The 25622-nt window shown below is 45.3% G+C and overlaps 1 protein-coding gene across 4 annotated transcripts in view; it reads left to right on the forward strand.

The window, feature by feature from the left end:
* sema6a (sema domain, transmembrane domain (TM), and cytoplasmic domain, (semaphorin) 6A) overlaps nt 1-25034 on the forward strand; it is a 106312-nt gene extending 81278 nt beyond the window's left edge. Inside the window, exons 17-20 of one of the 4 annotated variants that reach the window (XM_056238293.1) lie at nt 134-154; nt 230-277; nt 4954-5103; nt 22035-25034. In XM_056238293.1, coding sequence (XP_056094268.1) covers nt 134-154; nt 230-277; nt 4954-5103; nt 22035-23107 — 1292 coding nt within the window. In that variant the 3' untranslated portion in view covers nt 23108-25034. The remainder of the gene's footprint in view (nt 1-133; nt 155-229; nt 278-4953; nt 5104-22034) is intronic. The other 3 variants (XM_056238295.1, XM_056238294.1, XM_056238296.1) reach the window with 3 other exon arrangements.
* The last annotated feature ends 588 nt before the right edge of the window (nt 25035-25622 follow it).

Consider the following 25622-nt stretch of genomic DNA (forward strand, 5'->3'; position numbering starts at 1 on the left):
CTGCAGTTTCGTCTGTCGCAGAAGTCATGAACTCACTTCTGGAGTTCTTCGCTGTTTTGAATGAGTTCAGTAATTAATCATGTGTGTGTGAATCACATTTCAACCCATTAACACATGTTTCGTTTGCCTCCAGATTCGTTCGTGGCTCTGAACGGTGAGTAAACTCTTCATCTCTCTCCTCCTCCTCGCTGTGCGCCTCCAACGCTTCATTCTCTGCGTTTTCTTTTAGAGCGTCAGCACAGGCATCAGGGCGATATTACCCAGAATGCACCACGCGGTCAGTGTCCTCCGTTCTTCAGTGTTCCCCGTGTGTGTAGATGTAGTTCCTCATTGATTCGCTCTGACCTTTCCTTCTCTAATTGGCTGGATCTCGTAGAGCAAAGGATTGTGGGTTAGAAGCAGCGAATGCAAATGACGGAGTGTGTTTACAGGGAATAAACTCTCCGCTTCTCCCTAGACCAGCAGAAATTATTCATGAAATACAATCAGGCTAAACACACACACACACACACACTCTTGATTGACAGCAGTCCCCCGACAGCGAGGCTCTGTCTGATTGGCTGAGCAGTGTTTGGTGTTTGTGACCTACATATCCTCGTGTTCATTAGGGATATCCTCCAGAGCTTCATTATGATCCTTCAGTTCTGCTCTCTGCGAGTGTGTTTGATGTCTCCTCCGTTTCTCCTGTTTTCCTTTATAAACCGCTGTGTTTCATGTGTGTGTCCGTTTCAGTCCCGTGTTCCTCCTCTTCCTCGCTGTGTGTGTCTGGTTTAGAGGCGGTTTTCCCGAGGATCTCGTATGTGTGTCATCGTCCTCTGGCTGTGGGAATGGGTTATAAAGCAGCGCTGTCACTCGGCTCTCGCGGCCCGTGGCGCTGTCTGAAATAAATCATGTTAATGACTGTGACTGACGGCGAACAGAGAGAGCTATCTGCGGATTAAAGGGCCGGTTGATTTCACTTTTCTGACTTTAGCTAGTGTGTAATGTTGATGTTTGAGGATAAACAACATCTGCAAAGTTACGGCGCTCAAAGTCCAGAGCAAAGGGAGAGATTTGCTTTTACAGAATCGCTTGTTAAGGACTACAGGAAACGGCTGGTAGAACTACACGAGCTTCCTCCCGGGTTAGTGACATCACTAACCCTAAGATTTACATAACCCCGCCCCCGGAACGCGATTTATAGATTATCATGACAGAATATGCTAATCAATGACTAGAAGATAACTCCACATCAGATACATAAACTCATCAACTAACATTCAGAAATGTCCTGTTGCTCTACATGTCGTCACTTCTGGAGTCTCTCCATCTTTGCCCGACTCCGGTTTGAACATAAAAGGCTAAAAGTTTTTGAAATTTTCAGTGTGTGTGTGTGAGGTAATCTGAGCTGCTAACACACACACACAGGAGCTCTTGTAGCTCCGCCCTCTGCAGCAGCTCATTTGCATTTAAAGGGACACACACGAAACAACGCGTTTTTGCTCACCCTCAAAAAGTGACAATTTTAACATGCTATATAAACTATCTGTTGGGTATTTTGAGATAAAACTTATATGGAGCTCACAACGCCTAGTTTTACTATGCATATCCTCATCTGCATATCATTTGCATATGATTATTCATCCACGTGATATCATGTTTAACGATACAAGATATTAGGAAAATTTGAAATACGGAAGTGCTGTCACATTAGGCTACATTAATAAAAATCATAAGCCTATCCTTGCCTTGTTTTTGAATAAATAAATCAAATAGTGTAAAATACATTTCAGAGAAAGTTTCTCAATCTCACTGGCCAAACAGTATTTTTAATTTATTATATTTTTAATGGAAACAGATAGATCTTGTGCATTATTGGCACGAAACTATTTTCTCAGACAATCTGCTATTAGAGTCAATATCACTATAAAGTGCCTTTGGTGTCCTCATCAGAATCGCTCAGTCATCATGAACATAATGCAAAATAATGCAAAATAATGAAATTCTGAGGTTTTATTATAAATGATCACAAGTTATCATCATAAGCAATCATGTATGTAAAACATTAAAACACAGAATGCCAGAGGAAAAGTGTTCAAAAGCATTGCATCCACAACAAATATTTCTATTTATTGAATATAAAAAAATGTTGTAACTTCTCAGTAATGATTTCATGTAGTTTAAGTGTTTAACTCCATTAATGGGAATGGCATATTTAATCTAAATGTTTATATCAAAAGTTAGGAGCTCTTGTAGCTCCGCCCTCTGTGCCGGGAGCAGCAGCTCATTTGCATTTAAAGGGACACACACTAAACAACACGTTTTTGCTCACCCTCAAAAAGTGACAATTTTAACATGCTATATAAACTATCTGTTGGGTATTTTGAGATAAAACTTCACACACACACACTCTGGGGACATCAGAGACTTATTCTACATCTATAAAGAGCATTATAGGGCCGCTGTAACACACCAGAGCTGTTCGGGAAACTGTCCTTAAACTTTTATTCAGCCAAACACCTTTGAGCTAAAATATTTACCCTGAGATTTTAGTCAATATTTTAGGAATTTAACAACATATTCACATGTTCATCTGATGTTGATTAATGACCAACATGATAGTTATATATTTAAAATAAATTATTGTACTAATCTAAATTATATAATTTTGATTTGTTTATTGTAAGATTGTTTTAATTAATTATTTTCATTCATTCTTTATTTTACCTGGTAAAATCCCATTGAGATTAATCAAGAGTGACCCGGCCAAGATAGCAGCTGCAATAACATAAACACACAAACACACATCAAAACACAAAAACACAATCAGGATCACAACAGCAATTTACCACAGGATAAAACACATAATCAGTTAAAAGTAACTTAAACTCGTTTAGTGATGGAAGCATAGTCAGCTTTAGGAAGTTTTGTAAATTATTCCAAGCAGAAGAAGCGTTATATTTAAAACCTTTTTTCCTGGCTCTGTTCGAACCCGAGGGACTCGAAGATATAACAAATCATCAGAACAAAGATTGTAGCAAACATTTGTTTTAGAAACGCAGAGAGACAAATCAGATGCAATATTTGCTTACGAACCTCGTGGTTCGAGTTAATGTGGTGTTAAAATGGTTGTGTATTTGTTGGACTGGTTGTGTAGTTGTTGGACTGGTTGTGTAGTTGTGTAGTTGTTGGACTGGATGTGTAGTTGTGTAGTTGTTGGACTGGTTGTGTAGTTGTTGGACTGGTTGTGTAGTTGTGTAGTTGTTGGACTGGTTGTGTGGTTGTGTAGTTGTGTAGTTGTTGGACTGGTTGTGTAGTTGTTGGACTGGTTGTGTGGTTGTGTAGTTGTTGGACTGGTTGTGTGGTTGTATAGTTGTTGGACTGGTTGTGTAGTTGTTGGACTGGTTGTGTAGTTGTTGGACTGGTTGTGTAGTTGTGTAGTTGTTGGACTGGATGTGTAGTTGTATAGTTGTTGGACTGGTTGTGTAGTTGTTGGACTGGTTGTGTAGTTGTTGGACTGGTTGTGTAGTTGTGTAGTTGTTGGACTGGTTGTGTAGTTGTTGGACTGGTTGTGTAGTTGTTGGACTGGTTGTGTAGTTGTGTAGTTGTTGGACTGGATGTGTAGTTGTGTAGTTGTTGGACTGGTTGTGTAGTTGTTGGACTGGTTGTGTAGTTGTGTAGTTGTTGGACTGGTTGTGTGGTTGTGTAGTTGTGTAGTTGTTGGACTGGTTGTGTAGTTGTTGGACTGGTTGTGTGGTTGTGTAGTTGTGTAGTTGTTGGACTGGTTGTGTGGTTGTATATTTGTTGGACTGGTTGTGTAGTTGTTGGACTGGTTGTGTAGTTGTTGGACTGGTTGTGTAGTTGTGTAGTTGTTGGACTGGATGTGTAGTTGTGTAGTTGTTGGACTGGTTGTGTAGTTGTTGGACTGGTTGTGTAGTTGTGTAGTTGTTGGACTGGTTGTGTAGTTGTTGGACTGGTTGTGTAGTTGTTGGACTGGTTGTGTAGTTGTGTAGTTGTTGGACTGGTTGTGTGGTTGTGTAGTTGTTGGACTGGTTGTGTAGTTGTTGGACTGGTTGTGTGGTTGTGTAGTTGTGTAGTTGTTGGACTGGTTGTGTGGTTGTATAGTTGTTGGACTGGTTGTGTAGTTGTGTAGTTGTTGGACTGGTTGTGTAGTTGTTGAACTGGTTGTGTGGTTGTGTGGTTGTGTAGTTGTGTAGTTGTTGGACTGGTTGTGTAGTTGTTGTTGGACTGGTTGTGTAGTTGTGTAGTTGTTGGACTGGTTGTGTAGTTGTTGGACTGGTTGTGTGGTTGTGTGGTTGTGTAGTTGTGTAGTTGTTGGACTGGTTGTGTAGTTGTTGGACTGGTTGTGTAGTTGTTGGACTGGTTGTGTAGTTGTTGGACTGGTTGTGTAGTTGTTGGACTGGTTGTGTAGTTGTTGTTGGACTGGTTGTGTAGTTGTGTAGTTGTTGGACTGGTTGTGTAGTTGTTGGACTGGTTGTGTGGTTGTGTGGTTGTGTAGTTGTGTAGTTGTTGGACTGGTTGTGTAGTTGTTGGACTGGTTGTGTAGTTGTTGGACTGGTTGTGTAGTTGTTGGACTGATAGTATCTGGTTCGGGTTAGTTTTGGTTTTCATTGCAGCAACTGGTTTATTTTCTTGTCACCGTTTGATCAGATAGTTCAGTTTCGGGTCAGATAGTCGTATGTGAGTTTGAATGGGATTTATTCTGATTATGATCAGCTCACTGTAAATTATCCGGCTTATTACACAGATACTAATCAAATAAATCAATCAGTGGACGTGAAATATTGATTAGCGCATGGAAGATGTTATCATGTGTGGAGAAACTGAAAGAAGGACAGCTGTGTTTAACTAGTGTGTGTGTGTGTGTGTGTGTGTGTGTGTGTGCGTGTGCGCGTGTGTGCGCGTGTGTGTGTGTGTGTGTGTGTGAGATGTTAACGTGTGTGTGCTCATCAGGTCTCCTCACCACTCCTCCTGCTGATCCGCTGGTTCGGGGTCGAATGGTGAAACCGAAGGATCCGCTGACCCGTGATGATGATGATGATGATGATGATGAGAGAGACTCGTTAGTGTCGGTGTCGTCAGAGACTCAGCAGAAGAGCGCCGGTAAGCCTTGGAACGATCCTGTGTGTGTGTGGAGGAGATGAGATCCTGCTTCCAGCTGAGCGTCACACACTCGCTCTTCATCATCGTCTTCATCGCCGTAACACTCGCACGGCGGCTCCATCACACACACTCGCTCTTCATCATCGTAACACTCATCATCGTAACACTCGTACAGCGGCTCCGTTACACTCTTCATCATCGTAACACTCGTACAGCGGCTCCGTCACACTCTTCATCATCGTAACACTCGTACAGCGGCTCCGTTACACTCTTCATCATCGTAACACTCGTACAGCAGCTCCGTTACACTCTTCATCATCGTGACACTCGTACAGCGGCTCCGTTACACTCTTCATCATCGTAACACTCGTACAGCGGCTCCGTTACACTCTTCATCATCGTAACACTCGTACAGCGGCTCCGTTACACTCTTCATCATCGTAACACTCGTACAGCGGCTGCGTTACACTCTTCATCATCGTAACACTCATACAGCGGCTCCGTTACACTCTTCATCATCGTAACACTCATACAGCGGCTCCGTTACACTCTTCATCATCGTAACACTCGTACAGCGGCTCCGTTACACTCTTCATCATCGTAACACTCATACAGCGGCTCCGTTACACTCTTCATCATCGTAACACTCGTACAGCGGCTCCGTTACACTCTTCATCATCGTAACACTCGTACAGCGGCTCCGTTACACTCTTCATCATCGTAACACTCGTACAGCGGCTCCGTTACACTCTTCATCATCGTAACACTCGTACAGCGGCTCCGTTACACTCTTCATCATCGTGACACTCGTACAGCGGCTCCGTTACACTCTTCATCATCGTAACACTCATACAGCGGCTCCGTTACACTCTTCATCATCGCAACACTCATACAGCGGCTCCGTCACACTCTTCATCATCGTAACACTCGTACAGCGGCTCCGTCACACTCTTCATCATCGTAACACTCGTACAGTGGCTCCGTTACACTCTTCATCATCGTAACACTCGTACAGCGGCTCCGTTACACTCTTCATCATCGTAACACTCGTACAGCGGCTCCGTTACACTCTTCATCATCGTAACACTCATACAGCGGCTCCGTCACACTCTTCATCATCGTAACACTCGTACAGCGGCTCCGTCACACTCTTCATCATCGTAACACTCGTACAGTGGCTCCGTTACACTCTTCATCATCGTAACACTCGTACAGCGGCTCCGTTACACTCTTCATCATCGTAACACTCATACAGCGGCTCCGTTACACTCTTCATCATCGTGACACTCGTACAGCGGCTCCGTTACACTCTTCATCATCGTAACACTCGTACAGCGGCTCCGTTACACTCTTCATCATCGTAACACTCGTACAGCGGCTCCGTTACACTCTTCATCATCGTAACACTCGTACAGCGGCTCCGTTACACTCTTCATCATCGTAACACTCGTACAGCGGCTCCGTCACACTCTTCATCATCGTAACACTCGTACAGCGGCTGCGTTACACTCTTCATCATCGTAACACTCATACAGCGGCTCCGTTACACTCTTCATCATCGTAACACTCGTACAGCGGCTCCGTTACACTCTTCATCATCGTAACACTCATACAGCGTCTCCGTTACACTCTTCATCATCCTAACACTCGTACAGCGGCTCCGTTACACTCTTCATCTTCGTAACACTCGTACAGCGGCTCCGTTACACTCTTCATCATCCTAACACTCGTACAGCGGCTCCGTTACACTCTTCATCATCGTAACACTCGTACAGCGGCTCCGTTACACTCTTCATCATCGCAACACTCGTACAGCGGCTCCGTTACACTCTTCATCATCGTAACACTCGTACAGCGGCTCCGTTACACTCTTCATCATCGTAACACTCGTACAGCGGCTCCGTTACACTCTTCATCATCGTAACACTCGTACAGCGGCTCCGTTACACTCTTCATCATCGTAACACTCGTACAGCGGCTCCGTTACACTCTTCATCATCGTAACACTCGTACAGCGGCTCCGTCACACTCTTCATCATCGTAACACTCGTACAGCGGCTCCGTTACACTCTTCATCATCGTAACACTCGTACAGCGGCTCCGTCACACTCTTCATCATCGTAACACTCGTACAGCGGCTCCGTCACACTCTTCATCATCGTAACACTCGTACAGCGGCTCAGTTACACTCTTCATCATCGTAACACTCGTACAGCGGCTCCGTTACACTCCTCATCATCGTAACACTCGTACAGCGGCTCCGTTACACTCTTCATCATCGTAACACTCGTACAGCGGCTCCGTTACACTCTTCATCATCGTAACACTCGTACAGCGGCTCCGTTACACTCCTCATCATCGTAACACTCGTACAGCGGCTCCGTCACACTCTTCATCATCGTAACACTCGTACAGCGGCTCCGTTACACTCTTCATCATCGTAACACTCGTACAGCGGCTCCGTTACACTCTTCATCATCCTAACACTCGTACAGCGGCTCCGTTACACTCTTCATCATCGTAACACTCGTACAGCGGCTCCGTTACACTCTTCATCATCGCAACACTCGTACAGCGGCTCCGTTACACTCTTCATCATCGTAACACTCGTACAGCGGCTCCGTTACACTCTTCATCATCGTAACACTCGTACAGCAGCTCCGTTACACTCTTCATCATCGCAACACTCGTACAGCGGCTCCGTTACACTCTTCATCATCGTAACACTCGTACAGCAGCTCCGTTACACTCTTCATCATCGTAACACTCGTACAGCGGCTCCGTTACACTCTTCATCATCGTAACACTCGTACAGCACTCTTCATCATCGTAACACTCGTACAGCGGCTCCGTTACACTCTTCATCATCGTAACACTCGTACAGCGGCTCCGTTACACTCTTCATCATCGTAACACTCGTACAGCGGCTCCGTTACACTCTTCATCATCGTAACACTCGTACAGCGGCTCCGTTACACTCTTCATCATCGTAACACTCGTACAGCGGCTCCGTTACACTCTTCATCATCGTAACACTCGTACAGCGTCTCCGTTACACTCTTCATCATCGTAACACTCGTACAGCGGCTCCGTTACACTCTTCATCATCGTAACACTCGTACAGCGGCTCCGTTACACTCTTCATCATCCTAACACTCGTACAGCGGCTCCGTTACACTCTTCATCATCGTAACACTCGTACAGCGGCTCCGTTACACTCTTCATCATCCTAACACTCGTACAGCGGCTCCGTTACACTCTTCATCATCGTAACACTCGTACAGCGGCTCCGTTACACTCTTCATCATCGTAACACTCGTACAGCGGCTCCGTTACACTCTTCATCATCCTAACACTCGTACAGCGGCTCCGTTACACTCTTCATCATCGTAACACTCGTACAGCGGCTCCGTTACACTCTTCATCATCGTAACACTCGTACAGCGGCTCCGTCACACTCTTCATCATCCTAACACTCGTACAGCGGCTCCGTCACACTCTTCATCATCGTAACACTCGTACAGCGGCTCCGTTACACTCTTCATCATCGTAACACTCGTACAGCGGCTCCGTTACACTCTTCATCATCGTAACACTCGTACAGCGGCTCCGTTACACTCTTCATCATCGTAACACTCGTACAGCAGCTCCGTTACACTCTTCATCATCGTAACACTCGTACAGCGGCTCCGTTACACTCTTCATCATCGTAACACTCATACAGCGGCTCCGTTACACTCTTCATCATCGTAACACTCGTACAGCGGCTCCGTTACACTCTTCATCATCGTAACACTCGTACAGCAGCTCCGTTACACTCTTCATCATCGTAACACTCGTACAGCGGCTCCGTTACACTCTTCATCATCGTAACACTCGTACAGCGGCTCCGTTACACTCTTCATCATCGTAACACTCGTACAGCGGCTCCGTTACACTCTTCATCATCGTAACACTCGTACAGCAGCTCCGTTACACTCTTCATCATCGTAACACTCGTACAGCGGCTCCGTTACACTCTTCATCATCGTAACACTCGTACAGCACTCTTCATCATCGTAACACTCGTACAGCGGCTCCGTTACACTCTTCATCATCGCAACACTCGTACAGCGGCTCCGTTACACTCTTCATCATCGTAACACTCATACAGCGGCTCCGTTACACTCTTCATCATCGTAACACTCATACACTGGCTCCGTTACACTCTTCATCATCGTAACACTCGTACAGCGGCTCCGTTACACTCTTCATCATCGTAACACTCATACAGCGGCTCCGTTACACTCTTCATCATCGTAACACTCGTACAGCGGCTCCGTTACACTCTTCATCATCGTAACACTCGTACAGCAGCTCCGTTACACTCTTCATCATCGTAACACTCATACAGCGGCTCCGTTACACTCTTCATCATCGTAACACTCGTACAGCAGCTCCGTTACACTCTTCATCATCGTAACACTCGTACAGCGGCTCCGTTACACTCTTCATCATCGTAACACTCGTACAGCGGCTCCGTTACACTCTTCATCATCGTAACACTCATACAGCGGCTCCGTTACACTCTTCATCATCGTAACACTCGTACAGCGGCTCCGTTACACTCTTCATCATCGTAACACTCGTACAGCGGCTCCGTTACACTCTTCATCATCGTAACACTCGTACAGCGGCTCCGTTACACTCTTCATCATCGTAACACTCGTACAGCGGCTCCGTTACACTCTTCATCATCGTAACACTCGTACAGTGGCTCCGTTACACTCTTCATCATCGTAACACTCGTACAGCGGCTCCGTTACACTCTTCATCATCGTAACACTCGTACAGCGGCTCCGTTACACTCTTCATCATCGTAACACTCGTACAGCGGCTCCGTTACACTCTTCATCATCGTAACACTCGTACAGCGGCTCCGTTACACTCTTCATCATCGTAACACTCGTACAGCAGCTCCGTAACTCTTCATCATCGTAACACTCGTACAGCGGCTCCGTTACACTCTTCATCATCGTAACACTCGTACAGCAGCTCCGTAACTCTTCATCATCGTAACACTCGTACAGCGGCTCCGTTACACTCTTCATCATCGTAACACTCGTACAGCACTCTTCATCATCGTAACACTCGTACAGCGGCTCCGTTACACTCTTCATCATCGTAACACTCGTACAGCGGCTCCGTTACACTCTTCTTCATCGTAACACTCATACAGCGGCTCCGTTACACTCTTCATCATCGTAACACTCGTACAGCGGCTCCGTTACACTCTTCATCATCGTAACACTCATACAGCGGCTCCGTTACACTCTTCATCATCGTAACACTCGTACAGCGGCTCCGTTACACTCTTCATCATCGTAACACTCATACAGCGGCTCCGTTACACTCTTCATCATCGTAACACTCGTACAGCGGCTCCGTTACACTCTTCATCATCGTAACACTCGTACAGCGGCTCCGTTACACTCTTCATCATCGTAACACTCGTACAGCGGCTCCGTTACACTCTTCATCATCGTAACACTCGTACAGTGGCTCCGTTACACTCTTCATCATCGTAACACTCGTACAGCGGCTGCGTTACACTCTTCATCATCGTAACACTCATACAGCGGCTCAGTTACACTCTTCATCATCGTAACACTCGTACAGCGGCTCCGTTACACTCTTCATCATCGTAACACTCGTACAACGGCTCCGTTACACTCTTCATCATCGTAACACTCGTACAGCGGCTCCGTCACACTCTTCATCATCGTAACACTCGTACAGCGGCTCCGTCACACTCTTCATCATCGTAACACTCGTACAGCGGCTCCGTTACACTCTTCATCATCGTAACACTCATACAGCGGCTCCGTTACACTCTTCATCATCGTAACACTCGTACAGCGGCTCCGTTACACTCTTCATCATCGTAACACTCGTACAGCGGCTCCGTTACACTCTTCATCATCGTAACACTCGTACAGCGGCTCCGTCACACTCTTCATCATCGTAACACTCGTACAACGGCTCCGTTACACTCTTCATCATCGTAACACTCGTACAGCGGCTCCGTCACACTCTTCATCATCGTAACACTCGTACAGCGGCTCCGTCACACTCTTCATCATCGTAACACTCGTACAGTGGCTCCGTTACACTCTTCATCATCGTAACACTCGTACAGCGGCTCCGTTACACTCTTCATCATCGTAACACTCGTACAGCAGCTCCGTTACACTCTTCATCATCGTAACACTCGTACAGCGGCTCCGTTACACTCTTCATCATCGTAACACTCATACAGCGGCTCCGTTACACTCTTCATCATCGTAACACTCGTACAGCGGCTCCGTTACACTCTTCATCATCGTAACACTCGTACAGCAGCTCCGTTACACTCTTCATCATCGTAACACTCGTACAGCGGCTCCGTTACACTCTTCATCATCGTAACACTCGTACAGCGGCTCCGTTACACTCTTCATCATCGTAACACTCGTACAGCGGCTCCGTCACACTCTTCATCATCGTAACACTCGTACAACGGCTCCGTTACACTCTTCATCATCGTAACACTCGTACAGCGGCTCCGTCACACTCTTCATCATCGTAACACTCGTACAGCGGCTCCGTTACACTCTTCATCATCGTAACACTCGTACAGCGGCTCCGTTACACTCTTCATCATCGTAACACTCGTACAGCGGCTCAGTTACACTCTTCATCATCGTAACACTCGTACAGCGGCTCCGTTACACTCTTCATCATCGTAACACTCGTACAGCGGCTCCGTTGCACTCTTCATCATCGTAACACTCGTACAGCGGCTCCGTTACACTCTTCATCATCGTAACACTCGTACAGCGGCTCCGTTACACTCTTCATCATCGTAACACTCGTACAGCGGCTCCGTTACACTCTTCATCATCGTAACACTCGTACAGCGGCTCCGTTACACTCTTCATCATCGTAACACTCGTACAGCGGCTGCGTTACACTCTTCATCATCGTAACACTCATACAGCGGCTCCGTTACACTCTTCATCATCGTAACACTCGTACAGCGGCTCCGTTACACTCTTCATCATCGTAACACTCGTACAGCGGCTCCGTTACACTCTTCATCATCGTAACACTCGTACAGCGGCTCCGTTACACTCTTCATCATCGTAACACTCGTACAGCGGCTCCGTTACACTCTTCATCATCGTAACACTCGTACAGCGGCTCTCGTAACACTCGTACAGCGGCTCCGTTACACTCTTCATCATCGTAACACTCGTACAGCGGCTCCGTTACACTCTTCATCATCGTAACACTCGTACAGCGGCTCCGTTACACTCTTCATCATCATCATCGTAACACTCGTACAGCGGCTCCGTTACACTCTTCATCATCGTAACACTCGTACAGCGGCTCCGTTACACTCTTCATCATCGTAACACTCATACAGCGGCTCCGTTACACTCTTCATCATCGTAACACTCGTACAGCGGCTCCGTTACACTCTTCATCATCGTAACACTCGTACAGCGGCTCCGTCACACTCTTCATCATCGTAACACTCGTACAGCGGCTCCGTTACACTCTTCATCATCCTAACACTCGTACAGCGGCTCCGTTACACTCTTCATCATCATCATCGTAACACTCGTACAGCGGCTCCGTTACACTCTTCATCATCGTAACACTCGTACAGCGGCTCCGTTACACTCTTCATCATCGTAACACTCATACAGCGGCTCCGTTACACTCTTCATCATCGTAACACTCGTACAGCGGCTCCGTTACACTCTTCATCATCATCATCGTAACACTCGTACAGCGGCTCCGTTACACTCTTCATCATCGTAACACTCGTACAGCGGCTCCGTTACACTCTTCATCATCGTAACACTCGTACAGCGGCTCCGTTACACTCTTCATCATCGTAACACTCGTACAGCGGCTCCGTCACACTCTTCATCATCGTAACACTCGTACAGCGGCTCCGTTACACTCTTCATCATCCTAACACTCGTACAGCGGCTCCGTTACACTCTTCATCATCATCATCGTAACACTCGTACAGCGGCTCCGTTACACTCTTCATCATCGTAACACTCATACAGCGGCTCCGTTAAACTCTTCATCATCGTAACACTCGTACATCGTAATGGACCTGTTAATGAACAAATGATGAACAGGTGTTTGTATCAAGTAACGGTAACAAATATTAATAAATACTGTAACAAATGTATTGCATACAATGTTAGCTAATCCATTAAGTAATGGGACCTTCATATTTCTACATTGAGCAGCGGTCAGTCTCTCCGTGTGTGTGTGTGTGTGTTCGGCGCGTGTCTGAGCGTTAATGAAGAGTGTTTCCAGTCGCTCACGTATGTTCCAGCTCTAGTGTCTTCCAGAGCTGAGGTGGAGATTTACGTTTATCTGATCGATACAGCGCGAGCGAGTTACAGACGCTAGACTCGTTAGCAAACGCCAGCGTCTAATTGACATTGATTATCAATAATGAAGAGCGTAATCTGACACGAAGGTGTTTGTGACGTCGCTGGAAGCAGTGTGTGTGTGTCCATCACTGAGCCTCGGTTACTGCGTTTACTGAACCCAGGCTCATGCTTCACTTCAGCTTGATTATTTTGATGACGTGCAGCTTATCTGTAATATGGGTTGCTCTTCAGTTTTCTTTATGAACGTGAGCTGTATGATTATATTGAGTTTGTTTTATGACGCATGGCTTTTTTATATTCGCTGCTTTTGCTTTTTTCAGATTTGTGTGGCAAACGCTCTTTCTCTCACGGCCGGATCTCTGCATTCTTTTCTGCTTAACATACTAACGCCCTCATGAATATTCATGCAGGCTCCTCCCCCTCCTGTGTGTGAAGGGTCAGATGTGCTGTGAACGACCACCGGCACATTCACCACACGCAAATACAAATATTCAAAGAAAATGAAGCCTTTTATGCAATGCACAGATGCATTTTTGTGACATTTTACCCCACATTCTCAGGACTATAATGCAAAAAAAACAACAACATTATTTTAATGTGAAAATATAGTGGTTATTAATATTTATATAGTATTTGTTAAAGTGCCTGCAATTATTGCCGTAAATAGACTTCATTTTCTTTATCCAAAACGATTTCTATTTGATTTTGTGGTGAAATGTGTTTTCATGATTTACTGGTGATCTGTGAGGTTGAGCTGGTGTCTTCACAGTGCATGTGTGTGTGTGTGTGTGTGTGTGTGAGTGTGAGTGCGTAAGTGTTCACCCCCCCCCCCCCCCACCATCTGCTGCCATTGTGATTCCACAGGACCTTCATTCTCCCGATGGATCGTTCCAAGGCTGAAGCTCTAATGTAGCCACAGCGTTTGACTAACCTTAATCTAGTGAGTCTCGACCTCACGCTCTCTCTCCCTCTCTCTCTCCCTCTCTCTCTCTCTCTCTCTCCCTCTCTCTCTCCTCTCTCTCTCCCCCCTCTTTCTCTCTCCCCTCTCCTGTCCTCTCTCTCTCTCTCTCTCTCTCCTCTCTCTCTCTCTCTCTCTCTCTCCTCTCTCTCTCTCTCTCTCTCCTCCCTCCCTCTCCTCTCCTCCCTCTCTCCTCTCCTCTCTCCCCTCTCTCTCTCTCTCTCTCTCTCTCTCTCTCTCTCTCCCTCTCCTCTCTCTCTCTCTCTCTCCTCTCTCTCTCTCTCTCTCCTCTCTCCTCTCCCCTCCCTCTCTCTCTCCTCTCTCCCTCCCTCTCTCCCTCCTCTCGCTCTCTCTCTCTCCTCTCCTCTCTCTCTCTCTCTCTCTCTCTCTCTCTCTCTCTCTCTCTCTCTCTCTCTCTCTCTCTCTCTCTCTCTTCTCTGTAAACCTGTGGCTCTTGCTAGCTCCATCTTCCTCTGTGTATCTAATTTATAGGTCAATTACAGACACACACACATACACACACACAGCAAGCGTCTCTCTGGGTTTCTATCCTGCATGTACAGTCTCTGAACACACACACAACATTGGCTCAGTGTTGACGTGATGTCAGCGGGCGAACGAGCGGGCGTGGCTCACAGCTCACAAACACTGAAGAAAACACACCGATACTCGAGGATGAGCCGATCAGATTAACTTAAAAATTGTGTGTATGTGGATGTATATATACTTATATATACGTGTGTGTGTGTGTGTGTGTGTGTGTGTGTGTGTGAGTGTGTGTGAGTGCGTGTGTGTGTGTATGCATGCATGCAGACATGTGTACAAACACGTCATTATATAGAGCATATAGCAGCGGCGTGAATAACACAGATGTAATTCCTCTATACGCTGACCTCAATCTGCAGACAAAGCCTTTTAAAACGCCCGTGTGCTGATCCACACACACATAATCAGCTGTTTACCACAGCAAACACACTGTTTACTCTCGTACCGATGCTCTTTACACTGACAGTCATGGACATTATGATAATGAGTTTGTTCTGATGCTGTTGTGAAGGTTAGAAGGTAAAGCAGGTTCACTAGTAGTCGACGTCAGTGTTACTGGTCCGGAGATATGAAAAATATTTTTTTCATTTTTGCGTATAACTTTTGAACAGTTTGTCCAAAAATCATAAAAGGGGTCTTGTTAGATTTGGGGCGTAATGCCGAGTTGACTGATATCCAATTTTCCCATATCGGCCATTTTGAATTTTGTACTAAAATGCTGTATTTTATGAACGCATGAACGTATCGTTACAAAACTTGGTATGGGTCATCGGCACGATGCTCTGAAAGAGTCTGAGAAGTTTCAGACCAGTGCCACCTAGTGGTGAAAAACATATTTACATGCTTATAACTTTGGATTTGATTGACTTATTTTCACGGGAGTCATCTCCTTACATTCCTGAATCCCAAACATGTTATGTTTCACCTTATGGTTAGCGCAATGTTGCAAATTAGCGCTTAAAACATTTGCCAATATCTTCGAAACCGTTAGACCGATATACAAGCCAATGGCGACAAAGGCGAAAAAGGCGACAGTGACAAGGAACCAAAACTCCATCAGGTGACAGAATGGAGAAGAAAAAGAAAAATTACAATATAATATCATGATATTAAATGCTACACTTTACGAATGCATTGTAGCTCTTCAGCTACATCAGGTTAACCATAAGCTACATTAGCGTTAAGAAATCTGAGATAACCTAATCTGGTTAACGTGCTTTTGTGTGCTAATTCTTACACTGAAGGCTCTCCTCGACAGTTTGGTAAATCAGTGGCGCAAGCTGCTAAACCACGTGCCATGAGCCCCGAACCATTCAGCTCGTGGGTTCGAATCCTGTGTGGCACATTCCCAGACCGCGAGAGGTACTGTGGCTGGAAGTGGTGCAAAAGTTGCTTCAGTTTCAGACATGGTGTCTATCTGAAAAAGAAACTCGATAATTAAGACACATGGCGCATATAAAAATTCTTAATTTTGAGTTGATTCTCACTTAAACTATGGAACGTCTTCCCAGTGGCGCGACGTGATCCAGAGATAGTTGGTTCGAGTCCCGCGTGGGACGACTTTAGAGAAATTGTGTGGAATATTGTGCCATTTTGATTCCTTTATTATTCAAGCGTTGTACTAATCTTTCTTTCTCTTGGATTAGAAATAAGTATGTTGAGTTAATTCTCAGCTGTACTTCTGAACCAGCTGTTTCCTCATGTGTGTTCAGTTTCTGCTGTTTTTGCTCCTCCTGCTCTGCTTCAGGGGCTAGGCCCTGCATCGTGGCTTGCAGCTATATGTTTTATTAGTTTTATTCGTCGGTTAAACTCACTGCAGCAGATCCTCGAGACGTCTGCCTGCGGTTACTAGAGAAACACATTCATGCTGAGCTGAGATGTTTAATTACATAATGATATTTGCACTGACCTCGTCCCAGCATTCCCTCAGACTCTAAATCATCAAATCTAGATGGTTAAAAGGTAAGACCTAATGAACGGTGTGATATTTGACGAGATCATGCCGTGTGTGTGTGCTGTGAATGTACTTACACACACGTTTAATTATAGTTATTAAAGCTTCTCATTTCAGCTGCGATGTTTTAATGCTCATGGATTCGACGCACGTTTCAGAAGACTTGATGAAATGCTCAGCGCAGGTTCACTGCAGAAAATTACGTTCTTGTTTTCCAGCACAAATATCTAAACATTCTTAAATCAAGATACATTTACTGGAGAAGCAAAATGACTGAAGATATTAAGACTGAAAAATGAATCAAAATGAAGTGAGTTTGTGCTTAAAACAAGAACAAATATCTGCAAATGGAGTCAGAGAAATAATCTTGTTTTCGAGATTATTTTTCTGATTTATTTTTGATTATTCTTAATATCTTCAGTCATTTTGCTTCTCCAGTAAATTTATTTTGATTTAAGAATGTTTAGATGTTTGTGATGGAAAACCAGACAAACATACTAAGCACAAAAAATATCAGTGTGTTGATTAGACATGTTCACCTGCTTAACAGGTTTAATTGTTTCTTCTTTAAACAATCGTTCATTCAATTCATGACATTCAAGTGATCACAGATAAAGGCAGCAGCTGTGTGTGTGTGTGTGTGTGTGTGTGTGTGTGTGTGTGTGTGTGTGTGTGTGTGTGTGTGTGTGTGTGTGCGTGTGCGTGTGAATATTCACACGTCTCAGTCTCACGCAGGAATCTTCTTATTTACATGCGACTGCAGGATTGTGTCGGTGAAGTCGGATGCGCTGAAGCTCCAACACGTTTAATTGTCAGGAGTGACGTCTCATGAAATTCAAATGTGTAACGCTTGTGTGAGATTAGTTCCGCCGGCGATTCGCCTCTGAGCAACCTGTGAGGGAAAGAGCCATTAAAAACAGGCCGGATTTGAATTTGAATCGATTTTAATTTTATTTTAATATTTGGACTCTGAAACCACACTTACGCATGTCTATTAGATGCAAAATATTACAGCAAATGTGATTTATTGTGAAAACAATGAAAGCATTCAACAAAAAGGTTTGAAATGATCAAACAGATCTAGTGTTGAGAATGAAGTTTTGAGTCACTTGGAAATGTGTGACTGATTTATCAGATCTTTTCTCTTCATTAACAGCCTCAGTGTCTGTGAACCAGCTGGGGATTTTTGAAGTCAGGTGTAGAGAATCACATTAACCAGCAACTTCATCCACGAAATCACCACAAACAAACATCTATTGATTCAACAGTTCAAACATCTGTCAGATGTTTTGTTTATGCTTGATATTTTCTTTGGTAATTTGTTGTGATATTTTCTCTAATACTCAAGGCGGTGCTTTTGGCAGATTCCAGGGGTGTGTGAAACGTTTTATAAAATGGAAATTATGGTTTAAAAATATATTAGCACTGTTCAAAGATGAATCTGTCAAACTCTGAACGTCTGTGAATGAATAAAGGCTCCAGACAGGCAGATTTCCGCTCTTTATTCGTCTCGTTTCTATTTTAATCCCATCAAACAATATCAAAGTAAATCCAGTAAACGCACAGATCCTCTATTTCTCAGAAGAATCTGCCTGAGCCTGTTGTTCATCCACAATATTGATTCACTGTGGTAATTAATCTTAATCATATTAATGGTATATCCTGTATGATATCAGTTAATGGGAATATTTCTGGTTCTGGCTGTGAGACTGTTGATCTGATGACATTCAGAAAGTCTCCATTTCTCCAGGTTTTATCCTCTTTATGGCTCTCTGAAGTCGAGCAACAGTACATTAAGGTTAGAAAGGATCTTCAAAGGTTTTCTGAGAGCTGGCGCTGATCTCCTCATCCTCGCAGACACAGCTTTGACCTTCAGGACTTTCACACTGCAAAGAAATGAGGTTCTGTTTCTGTCTCGTTTTCCAGCACAAATATCTAAACATTCTTAAATCAAGAGACATTTACTACCTAAATACTTAATACATTTATTAAGTCTGGAAAATCCTCAAAATTTGGTGAGTTTGTTCTTGGTGTCAGAAAACAAGATTTTGCTTCTCCAGTAAATGTATCTTGATTTAAGAATGTTTAGATATTTGTGCAGAAAAATTAGAATAAAATATATATTTTTTGCAGTGTGTTAGTTCAGGTCAGCTGATCATGTCCCATGTCTTTAAATGTGCTTTGATAAATAAACAGTATGAAATGGTTGTGTTAACAGGTCTATATACTCTACTCATAGTTCTTTTCATGAAGGAAGACTTTTTTTCCAACATGAAAATGGATCCGTTAGAGCCGTGTCATTTCTCAGGGGTATCGTACAGTAGACGCATGAAAGAGACGCTTTAAAACATCAAACAGACTGAGAGGAAGAGCCTCTCCTGAGACCGACAATGAGAGTGAAGTTAAAAAGAAAGAAGCGCCCCTTAGATCTTCCCTTTAGCAGAGAAAAACCAGATGTGTGACGGCATTTTGTCATCTTAGAGAGACTCCTTCAGAACGCCCAAGATAAGAGGAGTGTGTAGCCAAGGCCATCAGAGTTATAAACCAATATTCACCAGTCCATTAAACGTCTCGAGCTCTAAACCGTGATGGATGGCTGTATCACACGTTTATGGGTTTGTAACAAATGTACAACATCGAATTTATATGCCTCTGTGGAAACATAGCAGCACTTCTCTTCCTGTGTGGATTTTAAATGGTTGCTCTGCTGAGAGTTTCATGTAGGATAATTCATCAGCAATAGAATAAAGTAGATTAAGATATCTCCCTGGTGTGGAAACCAGATTTAGCATTCCAGCGCTCTCTCGCACCTCTGCACGGCAATGAAAATGATCTTTTGGTGTTTGAATAAATGCCCATTCTCAGGCCCTGTTTATACCTGGTATTAAGATGCGCTTCGGTCGATCGGATCACAAGTAGACGAGGGAGACACATTTACCGTTTACACTAGGTGTTTTAATCCGTCTCTTTTGTCCACTTTCAAAAGATGATTTTGTCCACTTCTGTCCTGATATCTTCGAGGGGAGGGTTTATGGGCTTCAGATCTTTCTATCTAATGTACGAAATGTAGTTTACATATGAACGTGACCGGAGCTGACAGACTTTCGCTTCCGCTCTGACAGCCGTAAGACCAGCCGAACACTGAGTGTGTGTTAGACATCAGGAATGGTGACAGAACATTGTGCTTAGTACGTTTTTCATCTTTAAACCAAATTTGGACCTTTTTTAAATCCCGTCTGGATAGCGCACTTCCTATAATGTTTACACATTCGGTCAGTAAGCGGAGAGTTGGCAGTCTTTTGTGGCTGTTCGAACACATTCCACCACATGAGCGTCTACACCATGAAAGCAATCCGGTCGATTGCATTTTCAACTACCTTTGGAAATGGATAAAAGTGGACAAGCTCAAAATGTTTAGACCCTGTTTACACCTGTATTTAGCATCGTGTACCTGTGATCCGATTGACCACAACGCTTCTTAATACCAGCTGTAAACAGGGCCTCTGTCTCCTTCAGAGATCAAGACAGCAGTTCTATCTGTATCTATATAGCAGATTAATCCAACAGTCTTCAAAACTCCATTTTTAACATGCACTGGTGTGCAGCACTTAAAGGTGTGGTCACATCATCGACGTTTCAGTTCAATTTTACAAACAAACAGACAGACCTTTCCCTTTCCCGAGATTGAGTCCCGCTCACAGACCTTTCCCTTTCCCGAGATTGAGTCCCGCTCAAAGACCTTTCCCAAAATTGAGTCCCGGCTCACAGACCTTTCCCGAGATTGAGTCCCGCTCACAGACCTTTCCCGAGATTGAGTCCCGCTCACAGACCTTTCCCGAGATTGAGTCCCGCTTACAGACCTTTCCCGAGATTGAGTCCCGGCTCACAGACCTTTCCCGAGATTGAGTCCCGGCTCACAGACCTTTCCTGAGATTGAGTCCCGCTTACAGACCTTTCCCGAGATTGAGTCCCGCTCACAGACCTTTCCCGAGATTGAGTCCCGCTCACAGACCTTTCCCTTTCCCGAGATTGAGTCCCGGCTCACAGACCTTTCCCGAGATTGAGTCCCGGCTCACAGACCTTTCCCTTTCCCGAGATTGAGTCCTGGCTCACAGACCTTTCCCTTTCCCGAGATTGAGTCCCGGCTCACAGACCTTTCCCTTTCCCGAGATTGAATCCTGGCTCACAGACCTTTCCTGAGATTGAGTCCCGGCTCACAGACCTTTCCTTTTCCCTTTCCCCTTTCCCGAGTTTGAGTCCCGGCTCACAGACCTTTCCTTTTCCCTTTCCCCTTTCCCGAGATTGAGTCCCGGCTCACAGACCTTTCCCGAGATTGAGTCCCGCTCACAGACCTTTCCCGAGATTGAGTCCCGGCTCACAGACCTTTCCCGAGATTGAGTCCCGCTCACAGACCTTTCCCGAGATTGAGTCCCGCTCACAGACCTTTCCCGAGATTGAGTCCCGCTCACAGACCTTTCCCGAGATTGAGTCCCGCTCACAGACCTTTCCCGAGATTGAGTCCCGCTCACAGACCTTTCCCTTTCCCGAGATTGAGTCCCGCTCACAGACCTTTCCCTTTCCTGAGATTGAGTCCCGCTCACAGACCTTTCCCTTTCCTGAGATTGAGTCCCGCTCACAGACCTTTCCCTTTCCTGAGATTGAGTCCCGCTCACAGACCTTTCACGAGATTGAGTCCCGGCTCACAGACCTTTCCCTTTCCCGAGATTGAGTCCTGGCTCACAGACCTTTCCCTTTCCTGAGATTGAGTCCCGGCTCACAGACCTTTCCTGAGATTGAGTCCCGGCTCACAGACCTTTCCTTTTCCCTTTCCCGAGTTTGAGTCCCGGCTCACAGACCTTTCCCTTTCCCGAGATTGAGTCCCGCTCACAGACATTTCCCTTTCCCGAGATTGAGTCCCGCTTACAGACCTTTCCCTTTCCTGAGATTGAGTCCCGGCTCACAGACCTTTCCCGAGATTGATTATGTTAAAACCCAAACATATTAAACCATTGTGAATCTCTCTTCGCAGGGGTGATCCGTGAGACGTACCACAGAGACCGGGATCAGATGGTTCCAGTGACGCTTCTGGCCATCGCCGTCATCCTCGCCTTCGCCATGGGCGCCATCTTCTCTGGCATCATCGTCTACTGTGTGTGCGACCACCACCGCCGGCGCGACTTTGAGCTGCCCGGCCGCAAAGACAAGGACTCTGTTCAGTCCAGACGAGGCTCCATGAACAGCGTCACCAAGCTGACAGGGCTGTTCGAGACGCAAGCCAAGGACGGCCGGCCTGAAGCCGTTCTGACTCCACTCATGCACAACGGCCGTCTGACCAACGGCAAGATGCTGATTAAAGCTGACCAGCACCCAGATCTGAGTGCCCTGCCCACGCCCGAGTCCACGCCCATGCAGCCGCGCCGCAAGCCCAGTCGGGGCAGCCGTGAGTGGGAGCGCAACCAGAACCTGATCAACGCCTGCACCAAAGACTTGACTTCCATGGTCACTCCGGTCATCCCGACGGATCTGCCGCTTCGGGCGTCTCCGGGCCACATCTCCAGCGTGGTGGTTCTGCCTTTGACCCAAGCTTACCAGCACGAGTACGTGGAGCAGCCCCACCGCGGAGACTTCGCAGACGACCAGGGTGCCACTCTTGAGTACAAGTCCCTCAAGAGCCCGTGTCACGGTCTCGGTCTGGCGGATGTCGAGGGAGCTCCTCCTCGGGTCCCCCAGCGAGAGGCGTCTCTGGTGCTCCCGCCTGCCGTCCCACAGATGGGCAAGAGGCTCGACGTGCACTCGTCCATGTACGGGCGAGGCTACCCCATGAGCTCGGGCCTTAAGAAACAGCACAACACCAACTCGTCCAACTCATCCCACATGTCCAGGAACCACAGCTTCCGTGTGGAGACGCCTCCGCCCGCCCCGCAGCGAGTGGACTCCATGCACGTCACGTCTCCGGTCCTCAGCCTGACCCGTCACCCCAGCCTGAGCTCGTACGGGTCTCTGCCTCGCTGCGGATCCCGGCAGCTCAAGCCCGACGTCCCTCCCAAACCGGCACTGGTGTCCCTTTCCACGAAAATCAAATCCGGTGACTCCTGCACATAATGCGGGATTAAAGACGGGGAACAATAAAGTGTGTCTGCTTTGTACAGCTATGTACAGGAAATGCAACTCACTTTTTCCTTTCTTTTGTTTTTGGGTTTTGTATATTTTTTTATGTCGAGCTCAGGCTGATAGTGCCCGTTCCAAGAGGGCAAACATCTGCTCCCGGAAAGAGGAACTCTTAAAGGTTTCGCCTGCGCTGTGTGGATAGCTGATGTTTGTTTTCTGCCAAAAGCACATCGGAGACAGGCGGAATTGTTCAGTCGTGAAGCTGCGAGACGCCCCGGTTATCAAGCACTTGAACACGTTCAGACTGGAGTTTACAAGGGAAAACTGTGAAACGCCGCCACCTGTCTCAGTGTTACTGTTACTGGACAAAGCAATCGAGTTCTGCCTTCGTGCAAGAGTTCAAAACGTCTACTGAAACTGATGACTAAATAACACGTGACTGTTAATACTAACAGCTGGTTGTATTTATTTTTTAATAAAGTGCTTTTGCAGAAAGAGCATCTCTTTTAGGCTCAAACGAGATGTAAATGATCTTTTTAATTTGAATTAATCAAGTGTGAAATTATTTAAAGTCATTAAACTGGAGCCAGTACTTCTGTCCACTAACTCTTCGGACGTTGCTAAGCAAACTCAGAGACGACGGAAGCCTCCGTATGGAAGGAGTATTCCTCGCGCTGTGCCAGAGGGGCTTGTGGGTAAAGCTTACAGCCCACTGAAGGAACTCCTGATCTCACCTCTTCATCTCGTCCATCTCCTGCTGAAAGCCACCGGTCCATCACCGAGTGCCATTCTCGCTCGCGTCTGCATGACGTGAAGCAAAGGAAAGGATGAGCCGTACTTAAGACGTTTGGTTTATGCTTTCAAACGTATCGTTTTCTCGTCCTGTCCTCACACTCACACACACACTCACACACACACACACACAGGCCTTTTGTTGAAGCATTTCATTTTCAAACATGCCTGTTTTTCTCCTTCCACCTGTAAATTTGTGCCTTACACCCCTGAGTAGTGAAGCGTTTGTTAGCTGTTAACTGTCGTAGTTCTTATAATGACATTTTTTCCCTCATTTGATTAAAAAAAGAAACAAAAAAACGTAATTGAAGAATGTAGGTGTTGTCGTTGTCGACTCTGGTCCTGTTGCTAACCACAAATGACTTTGTGCTTGATTTCTGATTGTGCCAATGAAACGTTGGAGTCGGCCCTCTAGTTGTGCTGGAAGAATGTTGTTTTTTGCTTTGATTTTGTTTCGTTTGTCCTTTTTTTTATTACTTTTCACAAAGTCAAGATGATGTTTTTACACTGTTTGTAGTTGAATTGATGTGTATCTGTGGATCGGGCTGCTTCAAGGCAATAAGAGAAAAACACATGAACGAATCAGATATGATGTTTCTCCCAAACGCACACACACACACAAGCTTTCTAATGTATATGATCAAACAGTTTTTAGGCAGTGAATACAGGCTGGCTCCTGTGTAGATATGCACTCCAATAATATTAGGAAACAGATTAATGTTTTCAATGTTTGTGACAGATTCCGATTAATATAATTTTCTAGATCTATCGTTGTGATGTAATATGAGGGATTGTTATTTAACTATTTTGACACACGTTTTATTGAACTTGGCGTCCAGGAATCTCTAGTTTCGGCTTTGTAGATGTTGAACTCACTTGTCGTCGCAGCCCGTCTGAGGCGACTCTAAATCGTGCCGTCTGAATATATAATCGCTCCGGCCGTAGTGAACGGAGATCACGATTCCCGTGCTGGTGCCTTTGGACTCTGGAAGTGGAGTTTGTACTCTTGTTTGCTATGGTTTCGTCACCGGCCCTCTCCCACATCTGATTCACAGCTAAATGTATGTTGTAAAGAAATTCTCTTTAATAAATGGAAAAAGTAATAAAAACATTTCAGATTCTTGTCACAGAGCTTGTGTTGTTTGTAAGAGTCTTCCCAGCTAACAAAAAAATATGTTCTAAGAATGTTTTGCTTATGTTATTTATCAATGGTCTCTGAACATTCAAAACGTCGCTTTTTAAATGTTTTAAAACCATTGATGATATTCTGTTGTATCATTAGATTAGGTTAGATGTTAGAATTATGATTAGTTTAAAATACAGTTTACTATTTTATTTATTAAAAAATCCATCACACATTCTTCAAACATTATGGGAATGTTACCTTTGAATGTTCTCTGAAAGTTTTGAAACAAGTAGCAACATTTAAACATGTTTTATGAACAATGAATAAATGTTTTTGCTCTAACATTTTGAGAACATTATTAAAGACCATACAGCTTTGAACGAATGGGTCTCTGAAACCCGAGCCCGTAGTCTTCACGCTGGGACGAGCTCCTCTCGGGGCTCGGCACCTTCGCTGCAAAGACTCGATTGTTCGACATCTCTAACCGTAAATAAACATGCAGATAAGAATCGCTCTGGAGCCGTGTGGCGTCTACACGTCGGCGATGACTGATTAAATGTTTCTGGGGCATAAAGGTCTCAGGTGTCCTGT

Source organism: Rhinichthys klamathensis, unplaced genomic scaffold, assembly GCF_029890125.1.
Source record: "Rhinichthys klamathensis goyatoka isolate OS25496 unplaced genomic scaffold, OSU_Roscu_1.1 h1tg000515l_1, whole genome shotgun sequence".
NCBI lineage: Eukaryota > Metazoa > Chordata > Actinopteri > Cypriniformes > Leuciscidae > Rhinichthys > Rhinichthys klamathensis.